The sequence below is a fragment of the Bombus impatiens genome, unplaced genomic scaffold, assembly GCF_000188095.3.
Source record: "Bombus impatiens unplaced genomic scaffold, BIMP_2.2 scf_0582, whole genome shotgun sequence".
In the NCBI taxonomy this organism is placed as follows: Eukaryota; Metazoa; Arthropoda; class Insecta; order Hymenoptera; family Apidae; genus Bombus; species Bombus impatiens.
In genome coordinates, this window is record NT_177001.1 from 7,276 (window position 1) to 35,081 (window position 27,806).

Consider the following 27,806-nt stretch of genomic DNA (forward strand, 5'->3'; position numbering starts at 1 on the left):
CGTAAAGTGGACAGCATTCATCGCGAGTCTTAGCCCAAGATATCTATAGAAATCTACCTAGAAATCTATATCTATAATATCTATAATATCTACAATATTTATAATGTCTTAATGTGTATAATATCTACAATATTTACAATATCTATGGTATCTATAAATTTATAAATCTTACGAATAAATTTGTATTCGAACCTCTTAGATCGAAATATCTCCCTCTTTTTTTCTTACCCTCCCATATTAGTATATTTCAGGTAAGTAATTTAGAACGAACGAGGCCTGTATCAGACCGACAAAGGTCGGACCCACGATAAAAATAAATATAAAGCTCGGGCGCTTTTTGCTCTGCCATTGGATTGTCGCGTGCTCGCTACCGTAACCGCTATGCTTGCGCCCGCACGTCACAACCGAATTGCTGGCAACGGATACCCCGAAATACCTCGACCTTGCCATATTTATTCTGGAATACTTCAATCTTCCTAAATTTCAGTTCTTTAGGTAATTATTTAAAGATCAGCGATCTTATCGATTTCGATGATTTTTAAAGATTTTATAGAAGTTCATATTCTACACAGTTTTTTCATATATATATAGGAAATTACTATATATATATATTTTTTATTTTTTCAATTATATATATGTATTTTCTAATTTTGTTAAATTATATATATAATGATTATATATATATATAATGATTAATAATATATGATTATATCATATAATCCCTGTTTGGCCTCAGTTTTCCAGGTATTTATGAAAACATTTTCGACATATGTAGTTTGATGTACGCTGGATGCCCCGCTTACGTGTAGGTCAGGCTTCTGCGGGCATAATATATGCATAATTATGTGTAATATAATTATATCACACGCTCGTGCCGCGATGCTTATATCTATATGTCACGTTCCAGTTTGTAAATACAGAGAAGAAAGAAATGCAACTTATCTTAGTTATTCGAGAGCATTACCTCAGCTATTCGAGGAAGGTGAGAGGCGATTTATGGTTACATTTATTGCTGCAGTTAATGTTATCCGGTCGCCTCACAACTGCCGAATTAAAGTATCTGATTCGAATCTAACCCAAATCATAAAGCTGGTTAGCAATTAAATAAGTTGTTATCTGATTTCAATCAATTTATGTCCATGTTTAACTTCAGTTTCAAGTCAAATAGAAAATCTTAGTGGCCTGTATTGGGTTAGGTTTGTGTTGAACTTTTTATTCCAACTGCCATGAGGTGAATGGCCATAAAACCTACTACACGCATTGATAACTAAATAATAATTATGTAGAATTTTTTTATTTATTTAGAATGGATTAAATAGGAAACGACGGTTATTTAACGCGAATTAAATACAATAATGTGCTATAACTAAGACAACTAAATAGTTAATTTACAACTCTCGTCACCACGGTTCCAACGCTCTCTTTCACGCGGACCATCCTCCTCGACAAAGCTGACAACACTCTCTGACAACTCTGACAACACTCTCTCACGACGCTGACAACACTCTCTCACGACGCTGACAACACTCTTTAACAACGCTGACCACACTCTCTGACTTCTCAATTCACGATTACCCGTGAATTCGTCTTTCTCCCTTAAGCATCCCTTTGTCTTTTCTCATCAACCCACCACGTACGTGTTCCGCAACCGTCCACGGCCATGGTCACGTAGGCTTTTTCTCTCCGTAACTATTCGACCGAAGGACTAATGATACATTGATAGACCGATCGGTCCATTGAAGATTCCAGACCCTTTTGGTCTGTTGGCACTTAGACTTTCTCGCAATATTGTTTATGGTTCATCCGATATTTCTTAGACAATTTATCCACGATACTACAATTATAACTAAAAATTGTCTCTTGATTTATAAGTCCTCTTACCGGTAAAATAGTAGATATTGGTTATGTGCAAAAAGAATCGCTATTAGACAATAACAATATTATATTAGGAACAGGAAAGGACCCACGTGTGCATAAACATTTCGATGAACTAAAATAATTTAGCTATGGGAGCTATTCAGCTGTACGAGCGCGTAACAAAATACAAATACGTAATTAAATAGCAATAGATCGCGTTTAGATATACGTATAGTAGTCAGACTCCGTGATACTCATAATGTCCCTGAGACGACGCAAACACCCTTCTTGAAGACTGGAAACCACTGGAAACAACTAAGACTGGACCATGGAAATAGGACACCTCTTAACGCTCCTTTTCTACAGCATCTGCGCGGGAGCAGAGATGTTAATGGCTGCAGAGACATATAGTATACCACCGACTGCTAAACAATCGGGAGTGTATTACAAAACAATGACATCATCATAACTTCAGGGAGCACAATTGAAATTATCGGAATAGCTGGGAAGGAAAAGAGCAGAAATGAGATCAAAGATCAGCATCCAGGGACTAAGAGAATTCTCGAGAATAGAAACATCAAATTTTGAATTTCTTTTGGAAGTCAGATTAGTACGTTCTGAAAACCTAACTTAAGTAGTTAGTGCGGAGCTACTACGCTATAAGGACAGGGTATTATTTATACGTACTTCATTACTGGTTAGGATTACCTATAACCTACATAAAGTGTATCCCTGGTCAGTATTGTAAAAATTAAATTAAAGGACACCGTGTGGGACTTGATCAGCAACGGTGACTCCCTACATATTGCAATATTCCGAATGAGTTCCCGATTCCGGAATTCTGTTACCACGAGAGAGAGAGAGAGAGAGAGAGAGAGAGAGAGAGAGAGAGAGAGAGAGAGAGAGAGAGAGAGAGAGAGAGAGAGAGAGAGAGAGAGAGAGAGAGAGAGAGAGAGAGAGAGAGAGAGAGAGAGAGAGAGAGAGAGAGAGAGAGAGAGAGAGAGAGAGAGAGAGAGAGAGAGAGAGAGAGAGAGAGAGAGAGAGAGAGAGAGAGAGAGAGAGAGAGAGAGAGAGAGAGAGAGAGAGAGAGAGAGAGAGAGAGAGAGAGAGAGAGAGAGAGAGAGAGAGAGAGAGAGAGAGAGAGAGAGAGAGAGAGAGAGAGAGAGAGAGAGAGAGAGAGAGAGAGAGAGAGAGAGAGAGAGAGAGAGAGAGAGAGAGAGAGAGAGAGAGAGAGAGAGAGAGAGAGAGAGAGAGAGAGAGAGAGAGAGAGAGAGAGAGAGAGAGAGAGAGAGAGAGAGAGAGAGAGAGAGAGAGAGAGAGAGAGAGAGAGAGAGAGAGAGAGAGAGAGAGAGAGAGAGAGAGAGAGAGAGAGAGAGAGAGAGAGAGAGAGAGAGAGAGAGAGAGAGAGAGAGAGAGAGAGAGAGAGAGAGAGAGAGAGAGAGAGAGAGAGAGAGAGAGAGAGAGAGAGAGAGAGAGAGAGAGAGAGAGAGAGAGAGAGAGAGAGAGAGAGAGAGAGAGAGAGAGAGAGAGAGAGAGAGAGAGAGAGAGAGAGAGAGAGAGAGAGAGAGAGAGAGAGAGAGAGAGAGAGAGAGAGAGAGAGAGAGAGAAATGGAAATGGAAATGGAAATGGAAATGGAAATCCGAAGGTGAAAGTAAGGAACACGATAACGAAATAATCGGATAGCAACGCTGAAGATGCAGCAGAAACGAAGACGGGGGGTTCTCAGAATCAGTCGCGATGGCGAACAACTACCAGTGGAGAACTCCATGACCCCATCACCACCTGAAAATTCCAAGTGAAACGCAATAATAAATTAGAAATTAGAACCTGGATGAAGCGAAAACTCATTTGGAAAGCGACAGTCACGATGAAATAGTGCATTTATTGCAGAACGTTGGTCCCGTTAAGGAAAACTGATGCGGGGGTGGAGTACATCCTCTCCTGTATGGAGGAATTGAGGGAGCAAGCAGCAAGAAATCTTGTTACGAGCGTCCTCTGTGGCCCCTGCAGTTCATCCTAAGGAAGGTGTATGATTTACATCTCCAGAGACGTCTAGTCCGCTAGCTCAACGTGGTTCCAGCGCAAAAGTCAACCCATGGGGACGACCGGCAGGAGGTCGCTGCATCTGCCACGTCAATCGTCGGTCCAAGTTCGACGTGTATTATCTCGACAGGGGCCAAGTAACAGCAGCTATTACGTTTCGCGAGAAACAACCAAGGGATCATGAAGCCGAAGAGGACCACAGCGCAACGTATCACATGGAGGTGCAAGCCAAAAATGAATACTGGAATCCAGGCGGAACTGTGGGTTAAGCATAAAGTAACTGTGCTGCGATGTTAAATCAATGAAACAGACCTGGCATCGCACCTAAGGCTACGCAAACAAACTTCAAGGAAATCCTTATCGACCTCTATCTCGATACGTTCGAAAGCCTCGACACTATAGACACACTTGTGGAGCATCTGGAACCAGCCTTGAAAATAATTCTGTCACCGGACCAGGATGCTAAGCTGCACTACGATATGGTCCTGTTGTCTTAGCCGCTTTCTTAGTGGTCGTGCATGCCACGACAAGACAGGAGAAGGCAGAAGAACGGAAGGGAACAAGGTTTATTTCCATTTGCAAGCGATATGTTAGAATTTTAATAGCATGTGTGAACGAGTGGACAGATGCCGATCATTGTGACGCGGAAATTATGAATTCTACTATGTATCTCTCTCTTTTCTTTCCTAGCCTCCCACATCAATACGTTTCAGGTAATTTATATATAAAATGAATATAAAGCTCAGGCGCTTCTCGTTCGACTATTCGGTTGTCTTGTGGTTGCTACCGTAACTGCTCGCGTGCGCATATCGCATTATCAAAAAAGCTCAACTCGTTTGGCCCAATTTGAAGAAAGTTACTCTATTCCAAAGGGTGTACGAATACTTCTCTCTCTCTCTCTCTCTCTCTCTCTCTCCCTCTCCCTCTCCCCCTGTCTATATGAGTTAGATTGTTGTATATGAAACAAATGATTTCAAGAATGTGTAAAATTATGTAGAATTTAGTAAATGGACGAAACTATGCGAGGAAAATATGATAAGCCTACTTTTCTTGATTTTTTAATTTTTATGTTAATTCGTATCTAAAAAGAAGTATTTTAATATGGAATAATCGAAGAAAGGAATAATGTTACGCCACGAGGCTTACCACAGGCTATATTTTCTAACCGTCGCTCGCGGTCTTACAGTGTCTCAGGCAGATCGTCTTATCTGCCCGCCGGATCATATACAATGTATCGACGAGAGTGTCACGACCGGCATACTTCAAATCCGACGAACTGACGATAGAGATAAAGATGTGGCGGCACTCGACGACAATGTATATCGCTAAAGTGCCTAATGAACCATCAACATCCCAACAGTCCTTCCATCGAAGGTTCTAGAAGAAAGAGCACGTGGCAACGATCGCGGACGCCTAGCAAATGCATGGAAGGTGGGGATGTTGAGGGATGAGAAAAGAAAATAATCGGATCCGATCGAAAGTAAAATCATAAGAGTCAGTCTTGGAAAGTCACGCCTAGAGTTCGGAAGTAGATTGTGAAGTGTATTGATGTTAGAAAAAAAAATAAAGTTTTCTTTTTTATTTTTACCTTAAATTCCTTTTTTTACTTTGTTATTTTACGTGACAAGAGCATAGTTGTCGCCAAGCAGCGAGCTCTAGAAACGTCGATTTTTGACCGTTACGTTTTCGCACACAAGAAGAGGCATACGTGATCATAGGCGCGAGCGGTGGCGTGACCCGAGCATAGTGGGGGTCGTCTTCCAAATGAGACAAAGGAATAATCGAAAAGCGATCAGTTCCTTCTGACGAGTCAAACGTGACACATCGACAAATCTGACGAGCAAACGAATTTATCTAGAGATATCGTAAAGTCGAGTCAACTTTCTGTAATATATTCAGCATATTATTATAAAATATATTATTCTATGTTAACCTGTTAATACAGCGTTACATGCATTAAACCACCTCTGTTATCTTAACCGAAACGGGGGAACGACTATTTCGCGGCGTCGATTAACATAATCGTAGCGAGAATTTACGCCTCTCGCTGACGCGTTTTCCTAGGGACAGCGTCTCTCCGCGAACGATCGTAACAAATAATCTAATATATTCAAAGATATAAAGCTTTTGAAAATAGATCTTAAGTCTATGATCTTTTGTAAGAAATGAATAATATTAGTTTAACTGTTATATTAATTTAATTTGTAATAAGCAATATTAGTTTGTATACCTAACGTTATTAGTATTTTTTAAACGCTCAAAACAATATTCGATAGAACATGCATTAAGGGACACTAAAATTTTATATAGATTAAACTGTAATTAAATTCCATTAAATTTATTATAATGTAATAAATTTTATAATGCAACATGACAGTAAATATGTGATAAGTTTTATAATGCAACTTTTACAGTAAAATAAAAATGTCTTCTTAAGTTTGATAAAAATTATGTATATAGTATATAAGAACATATAGATCACTATCTGTAAAATATAATCATACCATTAATCAAAAGAATTGATTGTACAATATTTTAGAATGGAACAAGCATTCTATTTTCTTTCAGTAAATACTGTAAATTCCCAAAATCCTAGCCCTCGCAACATTCTGTATATTCAATTTGCTTCTATATAACACAGATAATAATAATCTATGTTGATCTGTGACATATTTCGATATTACGAAGCAAGACCTTAATCTGCCTATAACCGATCTGTTTGTTCTGATATTCGTGTCGAGAAAATTAAACAAAGCATTTAATTAAGATAACAGAAAAACGTAGACGCGTTATGATGAATACTTAGTCGTTGCAAATCCGTTCATTTGACGTTCAATACAAGCGCACATTTGCCTAATGGAATGCAAACTTGTCCATTCTGGAACACGCTAAGGCGTAAGACGACTCGTGACACGTGACAAATTTAATTTGGCTTTACCTTATAGCCAAGTGCTTTCTTTTCAGCTGGCTCGCGGCTAATTCTGCTCGGAACGAAAAACACTGTCTCGACATTGTCTCCTACTTACCATTACTATTTGCTTAGTTTACACGATGAAACGCGTTACACTAGCTTTTCATGCCGAATATATAAAAACCTTTTTAGTTTTAAAACTTCTATTTGGAGACCACGTGGGAAAAGTATGATAAGTCCATCTTCGTTGCCATTCTTGAATTTTATGTCACTCGATGACAGAAGAGATGAATTTTACGATATGAAATATTATTTAATAATTTAATGCAGTGAATAACCTGATAGATTTGAACATGTTTGTCTGAAAATAGGTGATGATTCTAAAATATTTTGCAAGAAAGGAATAATACTGATTTGGTTGATACGTTCGATTAATTTAATTAATATTAATCTGCATAACACTAATCTAGTTTATATTTTTTAAACTTTCGAGGAATTGACTAGGACATATTTAATCACAAAGTCAAATGCAAAGATAGTTTTATGTGAAATTTATTAATAACATGTTAGGTTTAGAAAGTTCTGCTCTTACATTATATAAAGTCAGTAAAAGTGACTTATCTTTTTTTTTCACATATGGAATTCATTTATTATATAGTATTTTCGTTATCGAATTAGGACTATTCGAAATTTTCAATATTTTTCATCTTTTTAGCAAAAACAAAGCGCATGAATAATCCTAAATGTAAAACTTATAAATTGCTATAAAACGTTGTAATATAACAAATAATTAAATAATTAAACAAAGTGATATGATATAACAGATAATTAAATAATGTATATGAATTAATTAATATGGACATAGTGAATGATTAGTATACATTTATATCTATAACAATTTTGCAATGGACGCAACATGACTACATATATCAAAATATATTATACTATATATAAATAACATATATTTAAACTTAATAGTTTTAATATTTATATCATATGTACATGTACCTGTATATATTTTTGTATATCATATTAATATTTTGTGTTTTCACTATAGTTTTCGTTACAGCTCATATTCTTCTCAGTATGCTTCGTTTGCACTGCACGTCATATATTTTATATAAACTGAAAGTACAGTTAACTTTCTTTAGGCACATTCTAATGTTAATTATTTTTGCTATTTTTTCATTAAACTACTTTACAATTAGTTCTTTTAATGAATTTTCTTAACTCAAATATAGTAAATTTATATCATCATTTTACCATAATTAGAATCAACGAAGATCAAGAGTTAAGAGATCGAGAATTTTGCAAAATATTATGTAAACATAATCTGTCTGAGAATAAATTGAAAAATAGGATAATATAATATAATAAATAGAATAATAGAAATAAACTAAAAAGAAAATGATTTTTATATAAAATTATGTTTTGAAACGAAAAATCCCGTTGCAATTACATAAATAAATAAAATATTAACAGAATGATAATTTTCATTGATGATATGTTTTTTCTTATTTTCGACATTTAAATTTCGTCCCATATTTCATGTGATCTTATAATTTAACAGTACCAAAATTATAGTTTCAACTCACTCAAATCGTTCATCACAAATTAACTGAAATCAAATATAGCTTCTAATTGCTTCTGATTAAATACCGCAGCTAATATTCTTCCTCTTAGTTTATGTACATACTTGGAAACTTCCAACCTTGTTTCAATAACTCTACCAATCTTACTTAGCAACTTGTAATTTATAACTACCCTTCTATTTATCACCCAGAACATAGAGAACATTCTGCTTATGTATTTCTAACAAAATCAATATTGAACCAGTTGTCTTTCATTAAAGTTCTATATTAATTCCTTAAATTAGTTTCTTCAGCATTTAAATATTACATATACTAATTTATTTGATGGTAAATTTTCTTAAAGTTTAAATCGAAAAGCAACGCAAAATATAAAATTAAATTAATATAGATTATTTAAATAGCGTTTCACAAATGTTTAAGTAGCCTTTCCTAATTCCTTAAACTTTCATGTCTGACCCGATATCAATCTTTTCACCGATACTCGTATTTCGAGTGTAGCTTAATATTTTTCCATTACAAATTTTTATTACAAAAAAATAAAGAGTACGAAATGTTGAGATTCCTATATTACACAAATTAAATTCCTCTGAGAAGTCGTAAAATTCACTCTGAACTACCCCCGAGCATTCCACACGAAATTCACAACGTCTAATTAAGATCTCTACTCACACGGTTGCATATTTTAAACCCACGTATTCCGCTTAATTCGAACAATTAATCGTGCTAAAGTACTACACTGTTTGTTTTAAACAATGTAATTGATCAACTTCTAAATGACTGAGGAAAAACATATAAATTGTACAGTGTATATTGAAAAATATTTTTTTCAGAATACGTCTGGAAAATTCCTCCCTTTAATCTCTAAATTTTACACAGCATCCAGCTGATACACAAAACAAGCTTTCAGGTAGTACAATTTATGAACTTCTAAAAGGCATAAATAAAACCATACACAATGTTCAATAAAATATTGGGCTGTTTGGAAAATTTGCAGCGTTTTTTAGTAGATGTCAGCGTTAAGACCTTTTATAGTTAAATACTACGTATAAAGTTACGATATCTATGTCTGTTATTTTAAATCTTATCCAGTTTCCTAATGTCTACTTGGTAAATATATTTAGCGATCGAATTAATACTTATTGAAGAGCGTGCAAAGGTAAAAATACCGCCCAAAACCAAGAAAGGATTTATTCAATTTGTGGAAATGATGCGGTTGAAAGTACCGCATTTTGAAAAAAATGGCTTTAATTCAATTTGAAACCGGTAATTTTTGATTTGAGGATACAGAACGTTCCGATATACCATTCATAATTAACGACATCGATACTACGGTGTTAGTTGAAAATAATCCAGACTATAACGGGAGAGAGCGCAGCTATATTGAAAATATCAAATATTTACGGTACTTGACCATCTAAGAAGAGTTGGATGCATAAGACCCGTCGTTACCATGTCCCTGGTTGCTATCCGCCCGACTCACAAACGCTACGAACTTTTCGGATAACTCCGTATTAATTTATAATTCATTTTTTTAAATTTATTTATAATTATTATTTTTTATTTTAATTAATTATATTTATTTGTTTAATTTATTTATAATTAATTCTTCGCAAACTTTCTAAATTACGCAAACAAAACTTGCTGCAAGTTTTTCTCTGACATTCTACGCTAAATTAACAGCTGCTAATTAAATGTTTGTTCGATCAATTAATCGCGCCAAAGTCACATACCGTTTGTGTCAGACAATACGGCCGAGTTACAAAAGACACGCTGTGCTAATTACAAGAAAGAGAAAAAGAAGGGGCAATAGACACAGTCGCGATCAAAAGTATTCTGCAATTCCGACGAGACTGAAAACCGCTGCCCCAGAGACCGCTAATTAGGCTACCGAGCAAATAAGAAGGAGACCTTCGTTGCACTAATAACGAAACTGAGAAAAAAGCATCTGTAAATGCAAATTCTCCGCACTTCTACCAGCGCAGCGCGGGAAACCAAGTGAGATTCGTGAAACTTTCGCTACGAAACTCTGGAACGGACACATACATACAACATACGTACTTTCGTTGTTCCTCTCGGAACGAAAATTCGACGTACACCAACTTTTATCTCGCGCGGGAAACTCTTAGTCGTAAAGTGAATTTCAAATCGCCCGCCATAGTCCACGACGTACGTACAGGTTTCAGTACGCTCTTGCGTACTCAACGTACTCACACTAGCAGCTGTATAGATATAAATCGTAGGCGAGTCGCGAGGGCTATAAAAATTAATTATGCAGCTCGGGCGAGCGCGCTGTTAATTTTACGCCAACTATTTTAATCTTCCTTATTTCGTCATTAATACCAGCAGCGCGCTACGTGCTGCTACGTTTCGCTGAATTATGTGCTTCCGTGTGATTCAGTTTCTGATTTCGCTTTTGAATTATGAAGTTGGAAATGTTTCTCGCGTCTTATCTTTTTCCCCTTTCCTTTTAGATAAATAAGATGTATCCCTTTTTTTTTTAATGTGGACAGTTATTGGAACTGTGTAGTACATTTATATTACATTATATAAAACTTACATAACAAATCAATTTTTACTAGTTATATCTTCACCAAATTTAAAGAAGAAAATTCGATTAAAAAACCTTTTGTCTGCTTTAGAGAACCGTTTAAGAGTTTAGAATTTTAATAATTTACTTAAAACCGTACGAATAAATTAGAGAAGAAAGTATGTCGAGGAATTTTCTATTGTAATTCGGCTAGTTCTTATACAAAAGTTTTTGAGTATTAGAAGTCGTAATTTGTATTACAAATACTATATATCGACGTAAAGATTTGTTCGAAAATGTACAAAAAAACAGAAATACGTGAATATAAAAAAGCTAATTTTTCAATGTAAAACACACAAAGTATTGAAAATAATCAAACATTAACAGAATTTATTAATGTAACAAATCCAAGTTTATTTCAATTATTTATTTCCTACTAACCTAGTATTATACTAAAATATAATTCAGAAGAACTACATTTTCCACAGCAAAATTCCTTTTTCAAGATTTTTAAGATATAAAAACATCTTTTTTGTAATACATACGAAGGTGATGCATTCAGCATTATAAAGTATATATCTAGTAATAAACAGATCATACAATCTACATAACTCTAATAATTCTAAAAGTAATAATAACGGTATTAAAACATCAAAGTATAAGAATACATACGTAGCAGTAAATAATTCTGTTGTTATTTCTATACCCAGAGGTAGGATCACAATAGTTATTATTTTATTGAATGGATAAATCTATCACATCGTTGTGAGCCAAAAAATTCTTTACAAAAACTAGGGATAAAAACAAAAAAGCATCTTAAGCTTATCGATTAAATCTATCGATTGTAACTAGGATTATCTTCTAGTTACTATTTCTTATAACTAACACATCTGCATATGGGTGGCGAGCACGAACTTACGTTGTCATTTTCAACAAATTCTTTATGAAAATTGAAGCCGTCAACGATCTCTCTCTCTCTCTCTCTCTCTCTCTCTCTCTCTCTCTCTCTCTCTCTCTCTCTCTCTCTCTCTCTCTCTCTCTCTCTCTCTCTCTCTCTCTCTCTCTCTCTCTCTCTCTCTCTCTCTCTCTCTGATATATCTATATCTATATATTTCGTTTCATAAGGTGATAATAGATGAACAATAATTTCTGTTCTATATTATTTTATTGAATTCGGTATGATCTATTTCGTTATATTTCTATTATTACGTTTATGCATAATTCAATAAGCTAATGTAAAACAAAGAACATTGTACGTCTATTATTTCCTTATAAAACAAAAGAAACTTTTCGGACAACCTAATATATACCTATTTCTTCAAAAAACGATTCTAAAACAAAATATACAAACGCAGGAAGCACCATTGCAAACTTAAACTTGTAGAAAAAAGAGTAATAAACCAGTCACTCTAACTACTTTATAATTTCCAACGTTAAGGCATCATATATCCAAAAGGATTTTCATACACAGTGAAATAAATGAAAAAGAGGAATACGAGTTTCTAAAAGCATTTGCACAGGCAAAGCGAAAGTTTCTGGTTAATAAACATTTCGTTTTTCTTTAACCGCGGTAGACGCAGCCATATATAAGTTCACTGATATATAATGAATAAATGATTCAGCTCTTTCGCCAGTGGTAATTATGACGTTAATAAGCGAAAGTCACAGCCATCCTCAGGCCGCTTCATTTGCCTGGCATTACGGCATTACAGTGTCAGCTTCTGCTCAATAGTTTATTAAGCGTCGATTTATTTCACTGGGAGACGAAATCAACGCAAGCCTCTATTCATCTTGATAACGGCCTGACGTATCGTTCACCTTTTCATTATTTCAACGATCTCTACATTTCCCTCATTGTTCTACATTTCCCTCTTAGTTCTTGGTCGCGTGGCAGACGAGCACGCGGGCTCTTTTCGCGATAAGGAAGATGAATTCAACTAGTCCCCCGTTCTTCTTATTCGCCATTCGTCTTCAGCTTTCTTCGTTCTTTCAATCTTCCGAACTCTGGTGAAATCAATTCTAAGTCAATTTGAACAACGATTCGCTGATACCATCGGTGAATCTTCAAATGATAAATTATAAGTAAACTGAGAATCGGTACGCGTTTGTGGGAAATTTAAGTGTAGAAAAATGTACAAGATACACGCAAAAATATATAGAATATTATATAAAGTTCCTTATTATAAATGAAAAGGTATTTGTTATAGTATTTAAACTTGAAACTTACACACCCACCCGTTTACATGTGTCAGGAATTACATATTTTGTACATACTATACTACTTTGTATTAATTTATTTCTATATATAATACTAGATAAATAATAATAACCAGAATATAGTAGTAGCAGTAACATATTGGGTTGGCAACTAAGTGATTGCGGATTTTGTCAATACCACCTAAATGTTCTTTTCTATGTAAATAGCCCTTTTCTTAGTCACGTTTTCCTATCGTTAAATTTAAGTCACACTGCTTCTAATGTGAACAACTGTTTCGAACAAACGTTTCACTGCGTTCAAAGGAACATATTCGGTTGGTAACTAAGTGATTACGGATTTTGTCAATACCACCTGATGACAAAATCCGCAATCACTTAGTTGCCAACTCAATAATTCTAATTAATACATTCTTGCATTAAAGAATTAATTTCAATAAATATAAGAAAACAGTTTCGTTCAAGTTGCACTTGCAATGGGAATATTGTAGAAAGGTTGCTATGGCAGCTTCGAAAAAAACTTTCAAATGACCTAGAACATGAATTCTAATTGCTAACAGGGTGAAATTTAATGCGCACTTGACACGTATGTACACATTAAAGAAAGATGAAGGTATTGTGGTATGATTAACGAATAATAATGTTTCTTGAAAGCTTTGTGGACAATCGTTTTGGGATTTGCAACTGCTACTTATAGTCAGGCATTTAGGAGAATCGTCCATTACAGAAAATAGGTCACAAGGGGTTATGCCCCTGGCTAATACTACGCGACTAATGCTATGACAGGATTTGTAGTTTATGATATGTGTATCACTAGTTATAGATACTATCTAAAGATTCTAGTAATTCGTGACTCCCAAAGCTCTAATCATAAAGTAATGTTTTTTAATTGATATGCCGGAACAAATAAATTTTATTCGTCTACATTGTACGTAAATTTGAGTTTCAAAATGCTACATTACAAGCAAATAGTTAACATTTAGGTCGACAATAAATGTATTGTAGATAACTTATGCAATATATTTATTGATGAATTGTATTAATGAGAAGTTATTTCTATTAGCGGATTCGTTTAAATTTTCCTAGTTACAGGATACACGGGTTCTATAAAAAAATTGGACAATATTTTGATAAAAAATGCATAAACATGAAGAACAGCGCGAACTTTCTGCGATATCTGATACTATAGAATTTTTTTTAAAAAGCTACACGATTCATAAGTAGTCGTAATGGTGCAAATTCGAATTTTAGATATGTTAAAAATAATTGTCACATTGGTAACTTCTCACAAGCCTAACAGGTTAGCGAAAAGGGAGTCTTGGAAAAAGAAGATTTTCTATAACATAGACGGTTAATCATCACAAGAGCTAATAAAATAAGCAATTAGAGTTATTATTACTTAATTATTATTACTCTAATAATAGAATTATTATTAGATTTATTACTATAAAGTTTCACAGCAAGAAAATTTGGTAACTTAAACGTATTATGTGAACCTTATTCCTGACTTCAACCACAAGATTCATGCATCGATGAAACACGGCTGAAATTATAGAAACTTAAACAATACGTTGCGTAAGCTCTATGAACTCTAAAATAATAATGTTATCGCGTCTTTAGACTATAGTAAAATTGTATATAAATGGTTAATTAAAGTTTCGCGTAATCTTATTATTGTTCGACCATTTCGATAATTTCATAGTTTATTGCTAATTAAAGCACTTTATCACGGAGACGCCAACGAAATCAATACAGTTTTATTTGAATTTTAACGATGGAAAGGACGCGGAACGAAATTAAAGATCTGATCGAGCGAATCGCGCCGGTATTTATTACGATTCAATAGAATTCCCGCTCGTTCTGAACAGCTTTACATTACAGTTCAACGGAATCACGTGTACCATTCCTATAAAAGCTATTTCCTGCTGGACGAAGCCACTTTTCCATCTCGGAAATCATCTGAGACCAATTTAGCCCCTAAACTCGATGTTGCTTTTTCAAACGTTCCGGAACCAGGAAATGCAGAAACGGCGCTTCGAGAAAAAGGGAACAGTGGGAAGACAGGGAGCAAATAATGACGCGAGAACAGCTAAAACGGGGTATAATCAAAAAGATTTCTATCCTGCAATGAGAACGTTCTAAGAAAAAAAGTTTAGTCGAGATCGATTTTTGAAAGTGCTCCTCGATTGGTTGTAACTAATATTGTAGTTTGTAAATATTCACGACACGTGTTAACTTATTGGTACCATTACGTAAAATGTAATGAACAGTATAAAGTGAAATATAGGAAAATATCAATTTTTTCTGTGCGAATTGTTCGTATTATAATTTCCTTGTCGATAAATATCTTTAATTATTAAATTACTGAATTCTCATATTATCGTTTATTATTGCTGAAATAAATTTTCGTTTAATTTGTTTCCTTTATTAATTACAGAGAGATCATAAAATGACTCTTGTTCAAGTTAGTTAGTCTCAAGTTAGTCTTGTGTCTTTCTGTATGAAAACGAAAGAATTCTGTAGCATTTCAAATTACTGTTCAGTACATGTCAACTTCTTTTCAACAAAATATTCATCACATTACACAATTGCTGTAGATGTGTTTATGATGATATTACGAAAGAACTGCGAACTTGTGGAATTAGAACCTTTGTAGAACCGATCGATTTCCATTCGATTATAAGCCAGGACATGGATCACTTTTCGTAATAATTTATTCTTAACAGGTACAGTGCATTATTATATAAAAAGGCGAAAAATTTAGCAAGAGCCATTTTTGATACGAGTTCTTTGATTATTTCATGGATCGATTTATAACTGAGTTACTATAAATTACCATGGAAAAATGATACGTTAATTTTTGAAAAATAATATAAAATAATAATTATTAAATTAAGGAATTCTCATTTTATCATATTTCATTTATTATACTTTTTAGGTCTTTTTGGAACCTTATATGTCGAAGTTATTATAAATTACGATCAAAAAGTAATATACTAATTTTGAAGAAGTAATTTTGCTTTAATATCTCGCGTGACGAATATTTATTCTGAAAACCGAGTAATATGAATAAATCAAATAATTGGGAATTTTAATTGTCGGCTGCAAGTGGAACGATATGGAAATACATTCTCCGGGTTACATGACAACACCTTAGAAAAAGAAATTTATTTTAAGATATTCAGAAAGAATTGATTCGACTTCATTTTTGTAATCCCCCATTTGAATTGCACTCGCGATAACCAGTTATAAATGGGAGGTGAAATAAAATGAAAATATTATTATGCGCAATCAGTGTGAAACTAAATACCTATTAACTAGTACGAAATAGAGGCGGATCTATGAATCGCATTTTAGTTTATCTATCTCTTGCACTGGTATTTTATCTAGCACATGCTAGTGCTATTTAGAATTTTTTATCTTTATTGTCGGAATCCTAACAAGAGAAATATTTTCTCTCTGTGTATAATATTTTTTAAAATTTATCGCAATTTTTATTTCATTTCGTTTTATTAAAAGCGTGAACGCAAGCAAAACTTTACGAAAATACAAGCTCGTAGGTGTGAATAAAAATATTTTAATTAAAACATTTCTCATCATTTAAAGTGAACGGTATAAAAATTTGTAAAACATAAATAAAGATATAAATAAATATTGCAGTGATATAAATAGAAGTTCTTAAAAGTTCTTTTATTCGAATAAAAGACCATTTTATCCATATATAATGACCATATATAATAAGACCATATATAATGTTAAATGTCCTATTTTATCAAACATTTCGATATAAACAGAATTTTATCGAAAGAATATTTATTTAATACAGATTCACTTTTGCTGTGCAGTGAATATAAGTTGAAGTTTGTCTGATATTTTTATCTATGCTTTTATATCTTTTTATCAGTTGAGTTATGTACGTTTCTTTCTGAAGAATGCTTGACATCTATAAATATTTTAAGATTTCTGATTAAAATAGCATGCAAAGCCTATTGCAGGTGCGTAAATTATGTCACGAGAATATTTCTATTGCAGTAACGAATTTTAATTTAGAAATTTTAATTTTCATGTTTCGTAGCTATTTTACATAAAACATAAATATAACAAAACATATATAAATAATCAATATAACTCTATACATAAATATTATCTGCACAAAAAAATTAAAATATTAAACTTCAAGTAGCGTATATAATGGAAAATTCCAATTTTTTTCTATATAACAATTATTTCTTATATTTTTCATGATCTTATTAAATTAAAACAAATTTTATACATCGTACGATATAAATACATACATATGTGTGCATTTACATACATTGTCAACTCCAAAAGAGAGAAGAAAGTTCTTTATTTTACTTAATAGTTTACGTTATAAAACACATATGATAAGAACGAAATAACATATTTTAGACAATAAATTAACAAAATAATTAAACAATAAAAGCACTGAAGAAAGCATTCGATTTATACCAAATACCAATAAATACCCTAATACTTATGATTGGGAATGTATGTATATTATCAACAATGTACTATAAAACTTGTTCAGGTATTTGAACTTTATGTCATTAAAATTCCTTTTTCTAAATATTTTAACTGCTTTTATATACACAGAGTGTCCTGCATGATTGAAAGAGAATATATTTTTTAAATCAAATAGAAATTTCATAAGGTAAAATGAAATAGCACAGAGAATATGCTGGGTAACGTTCGTCACGATTTTTTAAACAATCTAATAGAAAAATGTTCTCAACAAATATTAGGTAATATTGAATCGATCACGCGGTGTAGCATGAAAGGTTATTAAGAATTTTGTTCAAAATAGTTTTTTATCGAATCGTCGAAGGAGTCAACAAAATGTTCAATCAGTCAAAACTGTAGAATGAAAAATATTCTAGAATTAATTGGACGCATTTCTATGTATCAATGAATTGGAAAAGTGAAATTACGGCTCTTTTTTAGATAGAATTCCATACTTTCGTCCATGTCGATCGATAAATTGGATACTTAAGCAAACCTTTCGTCACAGTAGAAGAAACGGAACTTGTGCAGAGATTAATCAACGTCACCTGCTAAGTATTGTAACGAGTACTCTACTTTGAATATCTTATACACTTTTTGCCTATTACGTACATTTTGTGTATTTTTGCATTTCAAATTCGCTAAATTCATGTAAATACGCGATCTATCAATCAAGCTTTCTTTTCATTCTCCACAAAATTATACCGAAATTCAATTTTACGATTACCACAAAATTCGAAACCTGATAAATTAAAACAGATATAATTACACTCTCTATATACGTATCGTTATTGTATCTATAAAAATGCATAGAATTAATCTTAGAATTTTCATTTTTCCCGTATCGTTTCACTTTGTCCCACGGTGTGTTTTCCATTTCTTCCCAGCTTCAATGGCATATCGTATCCCGTGGGCGTTACTGCATGGGCCATCACGTATACGTATATCATCTGGGTGGCATCAGAATTTTTGACGAGCGCGTCCTTCACCCCGACGCGTCGCTAGCACGGAAACTCGAAACACAGGAAAAAGCAGGCTGCAATCGATATTCGTTTTAAGTAGCGGCTATATCAATGCCACGCGAACTGCTTCTTATTCGACTCTTTCGCTCCACCGTGAATCATTGTCCGACACGGTTATACCGGATGAAAGAGAGAAGAGAAAGAGCATATAAAACAGCTGGAGTGAGGTTAAGAGACGCGTGAGGCGTGTGCTATGCTAAAGGGGAAGAGGTAGAAGAGCACGAAATAAAAGGGAGGAATAAAAATAGGAGCGTGAGTAGCAGCGGAAAGCAGTGACATGGGCAGAAATCGATGGTCCAGGATGGCAAAGTTTTCCGTCTCCACTTTTCTTCCGCTTTGTACGAACAAAGAGCGACCGAGTATAAAGTTGAGCCCTTGCCATTAGTTTGAAAGTCTTTCGCCAGTTCCCTTTTGCTTCCAACAGGAAACGTTTGAGGATTATCGACCCCGCGAGCAACGTGCGAGTTCTCCAATGGAAAACCCACTCATTCTCCGAACTCGCCCGATATCTCTTGCTTATTACTACCGTGGAAGAAGGAGTGGACGAAGAAGTAAGAAGAAAAGGAGAAGGACCCCGAAGAAAGTTCTGATGGTCAGAAGGAGTAACTCGGTTGTCACGAATTGCCAACGGCCATTGAGACATTTTAATTTCCCCGAGGGTAAGCCGCGAACACCAAAGCACGATTTTAGGTCATAATCTGCGCCCTTTTATTCGCGATGATTGCGAACTTTATAGCGGAGATTAAAATGGTTTCCGGACCCGATGCAGAAGGGAACCTCGGGTTCACCTACGACCCCCAATACGCTCTCGCTCGTCCTTCTCGCTTTGTCCTTTCAAAAGATCGAATGAGCCCAGATAGAGAGCGGTTTTCCAGGAAATTAAAATTTATTTAGTCGATTGCGTCGCAAAGAGGCTGCTATTGTCGTGTTTGTTTTATTTCAATGATATATTATCGATTGAGTAGTATCATACGATGTCTGTGATAAAATACAATATTGATTTTGTTATGATCGAAGTTAATTAGTACCGTGGAAAACTCAAATACTGAAATTCTTAGTTTCCTAACCGTCTTTCGAATTGATTTTTCAATTTATAAATCTACCTCGAAAGGTCACGTGAAAGTTGCGCGATACGAGTAAATGATATCATTTTCAAACATTTAGATGAACGTGTACTGTAAGCTGTTAATAAAATTGATGAAAATGTTAAAACAGTAGATTTAAATAAATGAATTAATGAAAAGTATTATCTTTCCCAATTGATCCTCGAACAGCTTTTAAAATTATTATATATGTTTTCTATAAAATTATTCAGTGTAGTATATGTATATTTATACTACGATAATATCTTTAATTTCAAAAATGCTGAACTGTAAACTTCGCAATCAGGATCTTTGTAAATTGACTTTTCCACGAGTTCACGACGAAATTTTGTTTACAAAATATAACCAACTCCGTAGTTCTGTTTAATTAGTTGTACGCTTAAAATATTCACAGTTGTTAGATCAGTGATGAGACAGAGATAATCTACCTTCGATGTAAAATTACTTTGAGCATTTATTATGAAATTATAACATTCGATTAAAATCAATATGCTTCTAATATCAAAATATTATTTTAATATCGCATGCGATCTTTCTTATTAATTCTAAAATCAAATATGCGAGTATATTTATTTCAATATTAATTTCATAATTTTTCCTTTCTCTTCTACTATAATTAATTAGCTCAACTGTGTACATATCAGTAGCGTGATCGTGTACAAACGCTGCGTTGAAGTTTATATGTTTTTACCTTTACAAGTGTACTTCCCATTCTACATAAACTATATTTATAAACTATGAATAAAAATCGCGATAAGCAATTCGCGTTATCAATTTTTTCTACACCTCACTACGGTATAGCTTTTTACAAGACACGTTGCACATACGCCTGTACGTTGTCAGCGATTCTGACATTATCGTTATCCAACTAACAAGTATCGTAAACGTTGATGCAGCGTCACGTGTGCACACAAACAATAATTTCGATATGCACGCTCGTTACAACAAACTGACATCGTATATCATTTATCACGTTTTAATATCGCAATCTTAATCTCGGTGCCGAATCAATGAACGCGAACCGTTAATGCAATGAATCATCTCTTAAACCACTTCGATCGTAACGACGAAACACTGGAACTCATTCAAAGAGAGAGAAAGAGAAAGAGAGAGAGAGAGAGAGAGAGAGAGAGAGAGAGAGAATAACCAAGAATTTAACGAACTTTTAATTTGTTAAATTGACTGGCAACGTTTGTTTCACATAGATTCACAGTTAATCGACGAAGTATGTAAATAGCCGCGTCGAGAAAAATGTTCTTTGTGATCGTAGTTCACTGCGTACGATATATCATGCGCAGACAGGAAACTTTTATTGAATAACCGTTGAAAAATATGAATTATCGAATGTAATCACAATAAATGGTTACACGTTTATTTGGAGCGTTAGAGCAGTCAGTGAAAAAGAATGCTGATCGATTGGAAACAATTTGTCGTGCGAATTTTATTGAAAACTTAGAAAAGCGAACGCGTCTGCATTAATTTGTGATTTTTTCTACCATCAATCGTATGTACGTTTTACTGAACTAAATTATTATTGCATTATACATATACATCGAAAGCGAACAAATATTTAGCGTAGATCAACTCATTGTTACTATAGAAACTTGCAAAAAAGAAACTCTATTATATTGATCATCTATCGATTATTGAGGTGTGCTAGAAATAAAAAAGCATAAGCACTTAAACATATTGATAAAGAGTTAAGTTAAGTAAATATTAGTAAAACACATGTAGTATAATACATTTCAAACTGATTCTAAATGCATGATGAAACTTCCTAAAGGATGAAATAAAATAAATTCTATAATAAAAAAAAATGGCAGCCATTTACCATTTATTATTTAATCATCACTTGAAATCACAAGAATTTGGTGGCGAATTTTCTGAGAAAATTATTTCCCTTAAATCCTCTATAAACTTATTAGTAAAATATCGTAGCATATGCCCGTTATTAGAAAACTACAAAGAAGAAGTACGATGATCAAAATCTTCTATTTTCTGCGAAAACCAGGTTTTTAAACTTACTACATTGTCGATCAAATTCGTATCACTGTACATTTAATTTTAGGGTCGAATACATATCCTTTTTATCTTGAAAATTCAAGGACATTAATTGTCATTACTACGTCTTTGATACTTCACAAAAACCTTATAGGTTTAGTCTATAATATGAGATTTATATCTTCGAACCTAAGAGGTCGTTTCCTCCGCAACTTCGTCCCGTTTCAACTGTTAAAATACTCTCTCATAGCCATCAAGGCGAATCGTCGTTAAATCAGAAAATCAATATGTTTATCCCATGTGACGCTTATTTATTTTATCGGACAATCTGTGCCGAAATCACCGCTGTTTGCCTGTGGTCCCGACACAGTAGCGATTAAATACATATTCAAATCATCAGAAACGAACGGTCGTGCCACCGCGATCGGTGATCAAATAAGGGTGAACTATTTTCCGCTTTTTCTTCCCTTTGCTAGGAATACCACCCTCTACTCCATTATCCGATCAATATTTGCATACGACTAACGACGAATAAAGCGGTTAACAAAACGGAAATAAATAGCGTTGATTGGTGAAAACGGTCCATCGAACGATAGTAAATAATTCGTTAAACGAATCGCGGCTCGGTTAATCGCGAGGACCTGCTCGCGTACCAGGTCCGAAACGACCGAGCCCATTTTCTCCCGACATTTATTTCAACGGTGCGGCTGTTAAATGCACAGGGTGTTTCTAAAAGTTGGTATCAAATTTCAGGAGCGTGTAAGCAGTACGCTTTGAAACAGGCAGGCAAAGTCGTCTTAATAAACACGAGTCGAAACATCGTTAGTTCCGGAGTTATAAGACGCTTTCAGCTACGAGCCTGTAACATTACAGGAGACTCTACTGCATGAAAAAATCTTCGCGAGATTAGGTTATTAAGATAACGATAACTTTCGAGACTGCGCAAGATCGAAATCAGTTCCTGCCATGTTACCGTATGGAGTAAATTATATTATAACCGATCGTCATTTTCTTATCACGCAATATATCCGAGTACTGGCTTGTTGGAAAACGTTGCTGCGAAATTAAATTTCTAAAGAAATTGGATACTCTATTAAATAATACAACGAATTTCTTGTTCCTTTCTATGGTGCCATTTAAAAAAGAAACTTATTATTCTTTTCAGCGACGAGTTTCTTCGTTCTTTCTTGAAGCATTCAGTTGCCCGTAATTAAAACGAAAGTTAGAATCAGTGTGAGTATGTTATATCCAATGAATGGAATTGAACATCCCAGCCAAAGTTCGATGCTTTTAGACTAAAAGTCTAAAAGTAAGCAGACGCTTTTCACCGCCACACAAAGCCCCTAATTACCTTGATAAATACAGAACTTTCTAAATGCAAAACTAATTAACGAATTTCGGATTGTTCTCTTAAATTGCATTTTTCCAGTGTATCAGACTCTTCTTATGCCATCAGGATCACGATTCAGCATTTCATTCGATCGTACCTTTTTCTCGCGGCATTAACTGCCAAGTAGGCCACAAATTTTTCCAACAGCCCAATGCGTAATATATTTTCCTTTTGCGAAACATCTTATAACTCCAAAACTAATGACAATTGCATTCACTACATTCGCTATGCCCTTTCTCCTTGTTTCCATGAGTACTACACGCTCCTAACGTTTGATAACCAACTTTCCGAAACACCCTGTAGAGTATGAGATTCATATGGAGCAATAGCGAAGTTTAATCAAGTGGATACAGATGGTCCTAATTGCGTACTTACTCCGATTTCCCCGTAATCCGGACGATCGGGCGCAGCCGGCAATCGATGTCCACTCCTGTGACCTCCTAGGGCCCCGGTGCCACCTACGCCCCCGCCACGCCTCTCGTCGATCAGGAATATCTCCGTAAAGACGATCAAACCGAACACGGCGAAGAACATGACCACCAGCATGAACGACATGCTGGCTCGTTCCTTCAGAACGCCAGCGTTCGCCCGGCTCCCGCTGAAACCGCTCCTTCGGGAACCCATCCTCCAAAGCTTCTGTCGACATCATCAGAGAAATTGTCAGGTCGTTTAGGTCAGTGTGTAGATCGATAGAATGGAGGGACGAATTCGAGCGATTTGTAGGTCAGTGGTGTTCTCGAATTCGAGGATTCGTTTAGGTACATCATAAATTAAGGAAATATTGCAAGCAAGTTACATATATATATATATATATATATATATATTAGGTTGTTCGAAAAGTTCCTTTCGTTTTATGAAGAAATAATAGACGTCGAAAATTTTGTCGAATTACGTACGATCCATTTTGTTCTATCGAGATAAATACCGCGACATTTCACAGATTTGGTTTGTATGAAGGTTCACTGTTGTAAGAAACACGCTTGCGAAAGAAAAACACTTTTCGGACAACCTAATATATATTCATGTATATATGTACATATGGTAGATATTTACATGTTGGTAGATATGATTTTGTGGCTACAAAATGTATTTGCACGTTATTGTAGCATTTGCATAGTACTTAATTAGATTAGGCTTCGTATCATTCAGTAGCGCTCACGTGTAACATATACAAAAATTATTGTCATATGACATGCAAGAAATATTTTTTGCCTGTTAGTTGAATGTTCTAAATTTCAAAACGAAAGACAACAACACAGCGTCCCAAGTAACGTCAAAACGACCCTAAATAAGAAGGAAGAAATAAAAGGAACACAAACATTTTTCAATTAATCTAGCCGCAGAGAAGTAACTGAATTTACTACAACTGACATGTTTTTTAGGTATTTAACTATGCTCACTAATACAATTTATATATCGTACATATCTATGACCAAACAATAGTATAATAGTAATTTAATGTGATATTGTATAAACCTATGAAAATGTAATCGTATACGACCGTAGTTGTTATTGAACCTCAGATGTAGATGCGTTTGTGAGTAAATAAACTAAAACTATGCATTTAAATACTAATTGATTAGGTGAAATTTCATATCATTTAGTAATACTTTCATACGACGTATACAAAAGTTTGATACTACGAAAATGAAACGTATGGATCTTGGTGAAAATGCGCCTCGTTAGAGAATAAAAGTGTGCGCAGCTATTTCTTCCAGTCATTGTGTTTTTAAGCGTTGCTCAGATTAATCGAGTTACACGAACCCAAATGATTTCAAGCGAAGCGAATTGACTAATGGCAAGAAGGATAGAAACCTGAAATAATATTTCAAGTTAAATAACCGGTTCAAACTGTTGAAATGCTCTCAAGTTGCTTGAATTTGAAAAGCTTGGATGAGGTTTTAGCGAGACATTCATTATGTGTTTTTTTTTAATAAGAGATTCGAGTATGACGAAAAAATATGCTTAGCGTTAACTATATTTTATGGAGATTGTATGTACGCTGTTACTTTTGTACAATCTTAGAAATATAGAAAAACATTTACAACTTTAAAGAATTATTTATGTAGAGTGTTTCTATCATTGAAATCTATAGTTATATATTGTATACTGATTCAGTTGTACTCTCCATGTATACACAATATATATATATATATATATATATATACATATATATATATATATATATATATATATGTATACGTATATACGAATATATTCATCGTTTATGGTAATCGTCAGTATGCAATAAGACAGCTTTCAACATCTTAAGGAATTCAATTAATTTACATGTTACTTGAAGTGCACAACGTATGGTAAAATTCATCAAGTAGTTAAATCCATATTTTATAAATTTCCAAGCTACCTCGATTTTTTTAAGGGAAAGAAACAAATAAAAAGATTTATTCTCAGACCCCAATTTGCTTTTTTTTCGTAAAGCTTTCATCTGAAACTATTTCGACATTTTTCGTTCCAGCGTTGCCTTGAGAAAATAAGGTATCGATATTATAAAAGAGGTATCATAATAAAAATACAATTTACGTGAACTTCTGAACGGCAATGTACATTTTTTAATAACAATTTGAATTAGTTTATACATTATATCATGACAGTGGAAATATCAAACCCGAAATAAAACGAAAATAGCATCATAAAATCGCGTGATTCTATTATACGTGTATATTGAATAAATTATTTAATAATTTAATATTCATCCTTTATTTCTGTTCTCTACATATTGAAACTTAAAAAGTTTCCCCGGAGTCATGGTAAATCCTTTAAAAAAGGAAGACTGTACTACATGATCACAGGCTCGAACGTGTGAAGTTTTAAAACTTACTTTCCTCAGTAATGTTATACATAAGTGATATCAGTCTGAAAAGCGAAGTTTCAAGCGAAAGTTTAGTCGTTGAAAAAGATTCAGGGTAAATTCGATCGAATATTGAACAAACGTCTGTTTTGCGGCACGAAAATAAATAGCTTAGATGAAACGTTTCACAAAATTTAGGTCTCATTTGAAAGTATATGGAAAATCTAATCTTTTTGTTACTACGAATGCATATTACGAAAGTTTTAATTCTGGAATTATTATAAACTTCGAGGGTTTATAAAGTCTATACAAAGTCTATATGTACTTATGGCTCTATTTAAAAATAATAGACTTAAAGCTAATGTAGCGAATAGAAAAATTAGTATCTGGAAATAAAGGAAAAAAGGAATTTAATTTTGAAGAACGTCCAATAATCTTTAAAAAAAAGGAACTCGTCTAGAGGAGATACTTGCTATAGAAGGAGATAATTTCTAAATATTTAACAGAATACATTTTTTGGAATTGTTCCAATTCAATAGCTCAAATCCTAATTTAGGGTAGTTTTAATCAAATAGTTCAAGTTCTAATTTAGAATAATTCTAAATGCACATAATAAATGGAATCATTTATCAGAATGTTATTGCCTGTTTTATCTGCCACTATATTACCCTTAAAGTTTAGTAAAGTCGTTGTTGAGAATGTTGTACGCAATATGCAGTTACCTTTTCAGCATAACAATGCAACAACAGTAGATACAACAATAGTATATTTATTGATTTATTTTCAATCATTGATATATTGAACATCATCTTTAAGAAATCATTTGTTTCCTGTGTAACGTCTTCATCCTTTTATTAAATAGTATCTTACTTTTTCTATTAAAAATTGGTTTACATCATACGACAAATAATGTATAACGGCATATAAAAATAGAGCAAATAATAATTTATTACTATTATTTTTATCTAAAAAATGTTTATCCTCTCCTTTTATCTATATTATTCTATTAAGACAAAAATTCAGCACTTATATGATACAGAAACAGATATACTATAAAATCACATTAAATGCACATATATATCACATTTGACCTAGTTTTTAAAATAATATCACTTTCATGTTTCAATAGTTTTCCTCTTTTTTACAAGCTAAGCTAGAATTATTGATTTTACTGGTAGGACGTGTCGAGAATCTTCAGATACTCCATCACTATATGAAACACGGTTGCATGTTCAATGTAAAAAAAATCAATAACTGCATACGTAATCAATATCGAATGTTTGCAGACAGACTTGATATTAAGTTGAAAAATTATTATTTTAATTGCCTCACAATGAAATATTCAATATCGATAAAATCTTTCCTGTTATTAATGAACTAATGTACGCACACGCTATCTATGTATTTACATATCATTTTAATTTATCCTGAATACTTTCTTTTTCTTCAAGTCTTATAACTGCAACCCTAACAATTTCACATACTTTTAATAATTAAGATTAATAGTTCTTATCTCTGATTTGTATCGAATATTATGAAAATTATAATATATCAAACATTCAAAGAAACTAAATGCAATTTCGGACTTTATGCAAATTTAGAATCCTTTCGTTGTATGTTCAACGATAACAAACATTTTTATTAATTTCTTATTTCTTCAATTGTCAAGATTCCCACGTAGAAAAGAAAAGTTGAAAGCACAATGTTGGACTTTATGCAGATTTTATATCAAAATTTCTTATACTGATGATAATTAAACATATTATATTTTCAACGTTCTTAGCAAAGAACGAAATACTCTGACTCTGACCTATT

General features: G+C 33.7%; 1 protein-coding gene across 3 annotated transcripts in view; it reads right to left on the reverse strand.

Annotated features, from left to right (window-relative positions):
• Nucleotides 1-17,909: 17,909 nt before the first annotated feature.
• Nucleotides 17,910-27,806, reverse strand: part of LOC105681123 — a 96,671-nt gene continuing 86,774 nt past the window's right edge. The window contains exons 2-3 of one of the 3 annotated variants that reach the window (XM_024369512.2): nt 23,558-23,818; nt 17,910-18,702 (exon numbers count right to left, since the gene is read on the reverse strand). In XM_024369512.2, coding sequence (XP_024225280.1) covers nt 18,668-18,702; nt 23,558-23,818 — 296 coding nt within the window. In that variant the 3' untranslated portion in view covers nt 17,910-18,667. Of the gene's footprint in view, nt 18,703-22,710; nt 23,480-23,557; nt 23,819-27,806 lie in introns of those variants that run through there. The other 2 variants (XM_024369511.2, XM_012388771.3) reach the window with 2 other exon arrangements.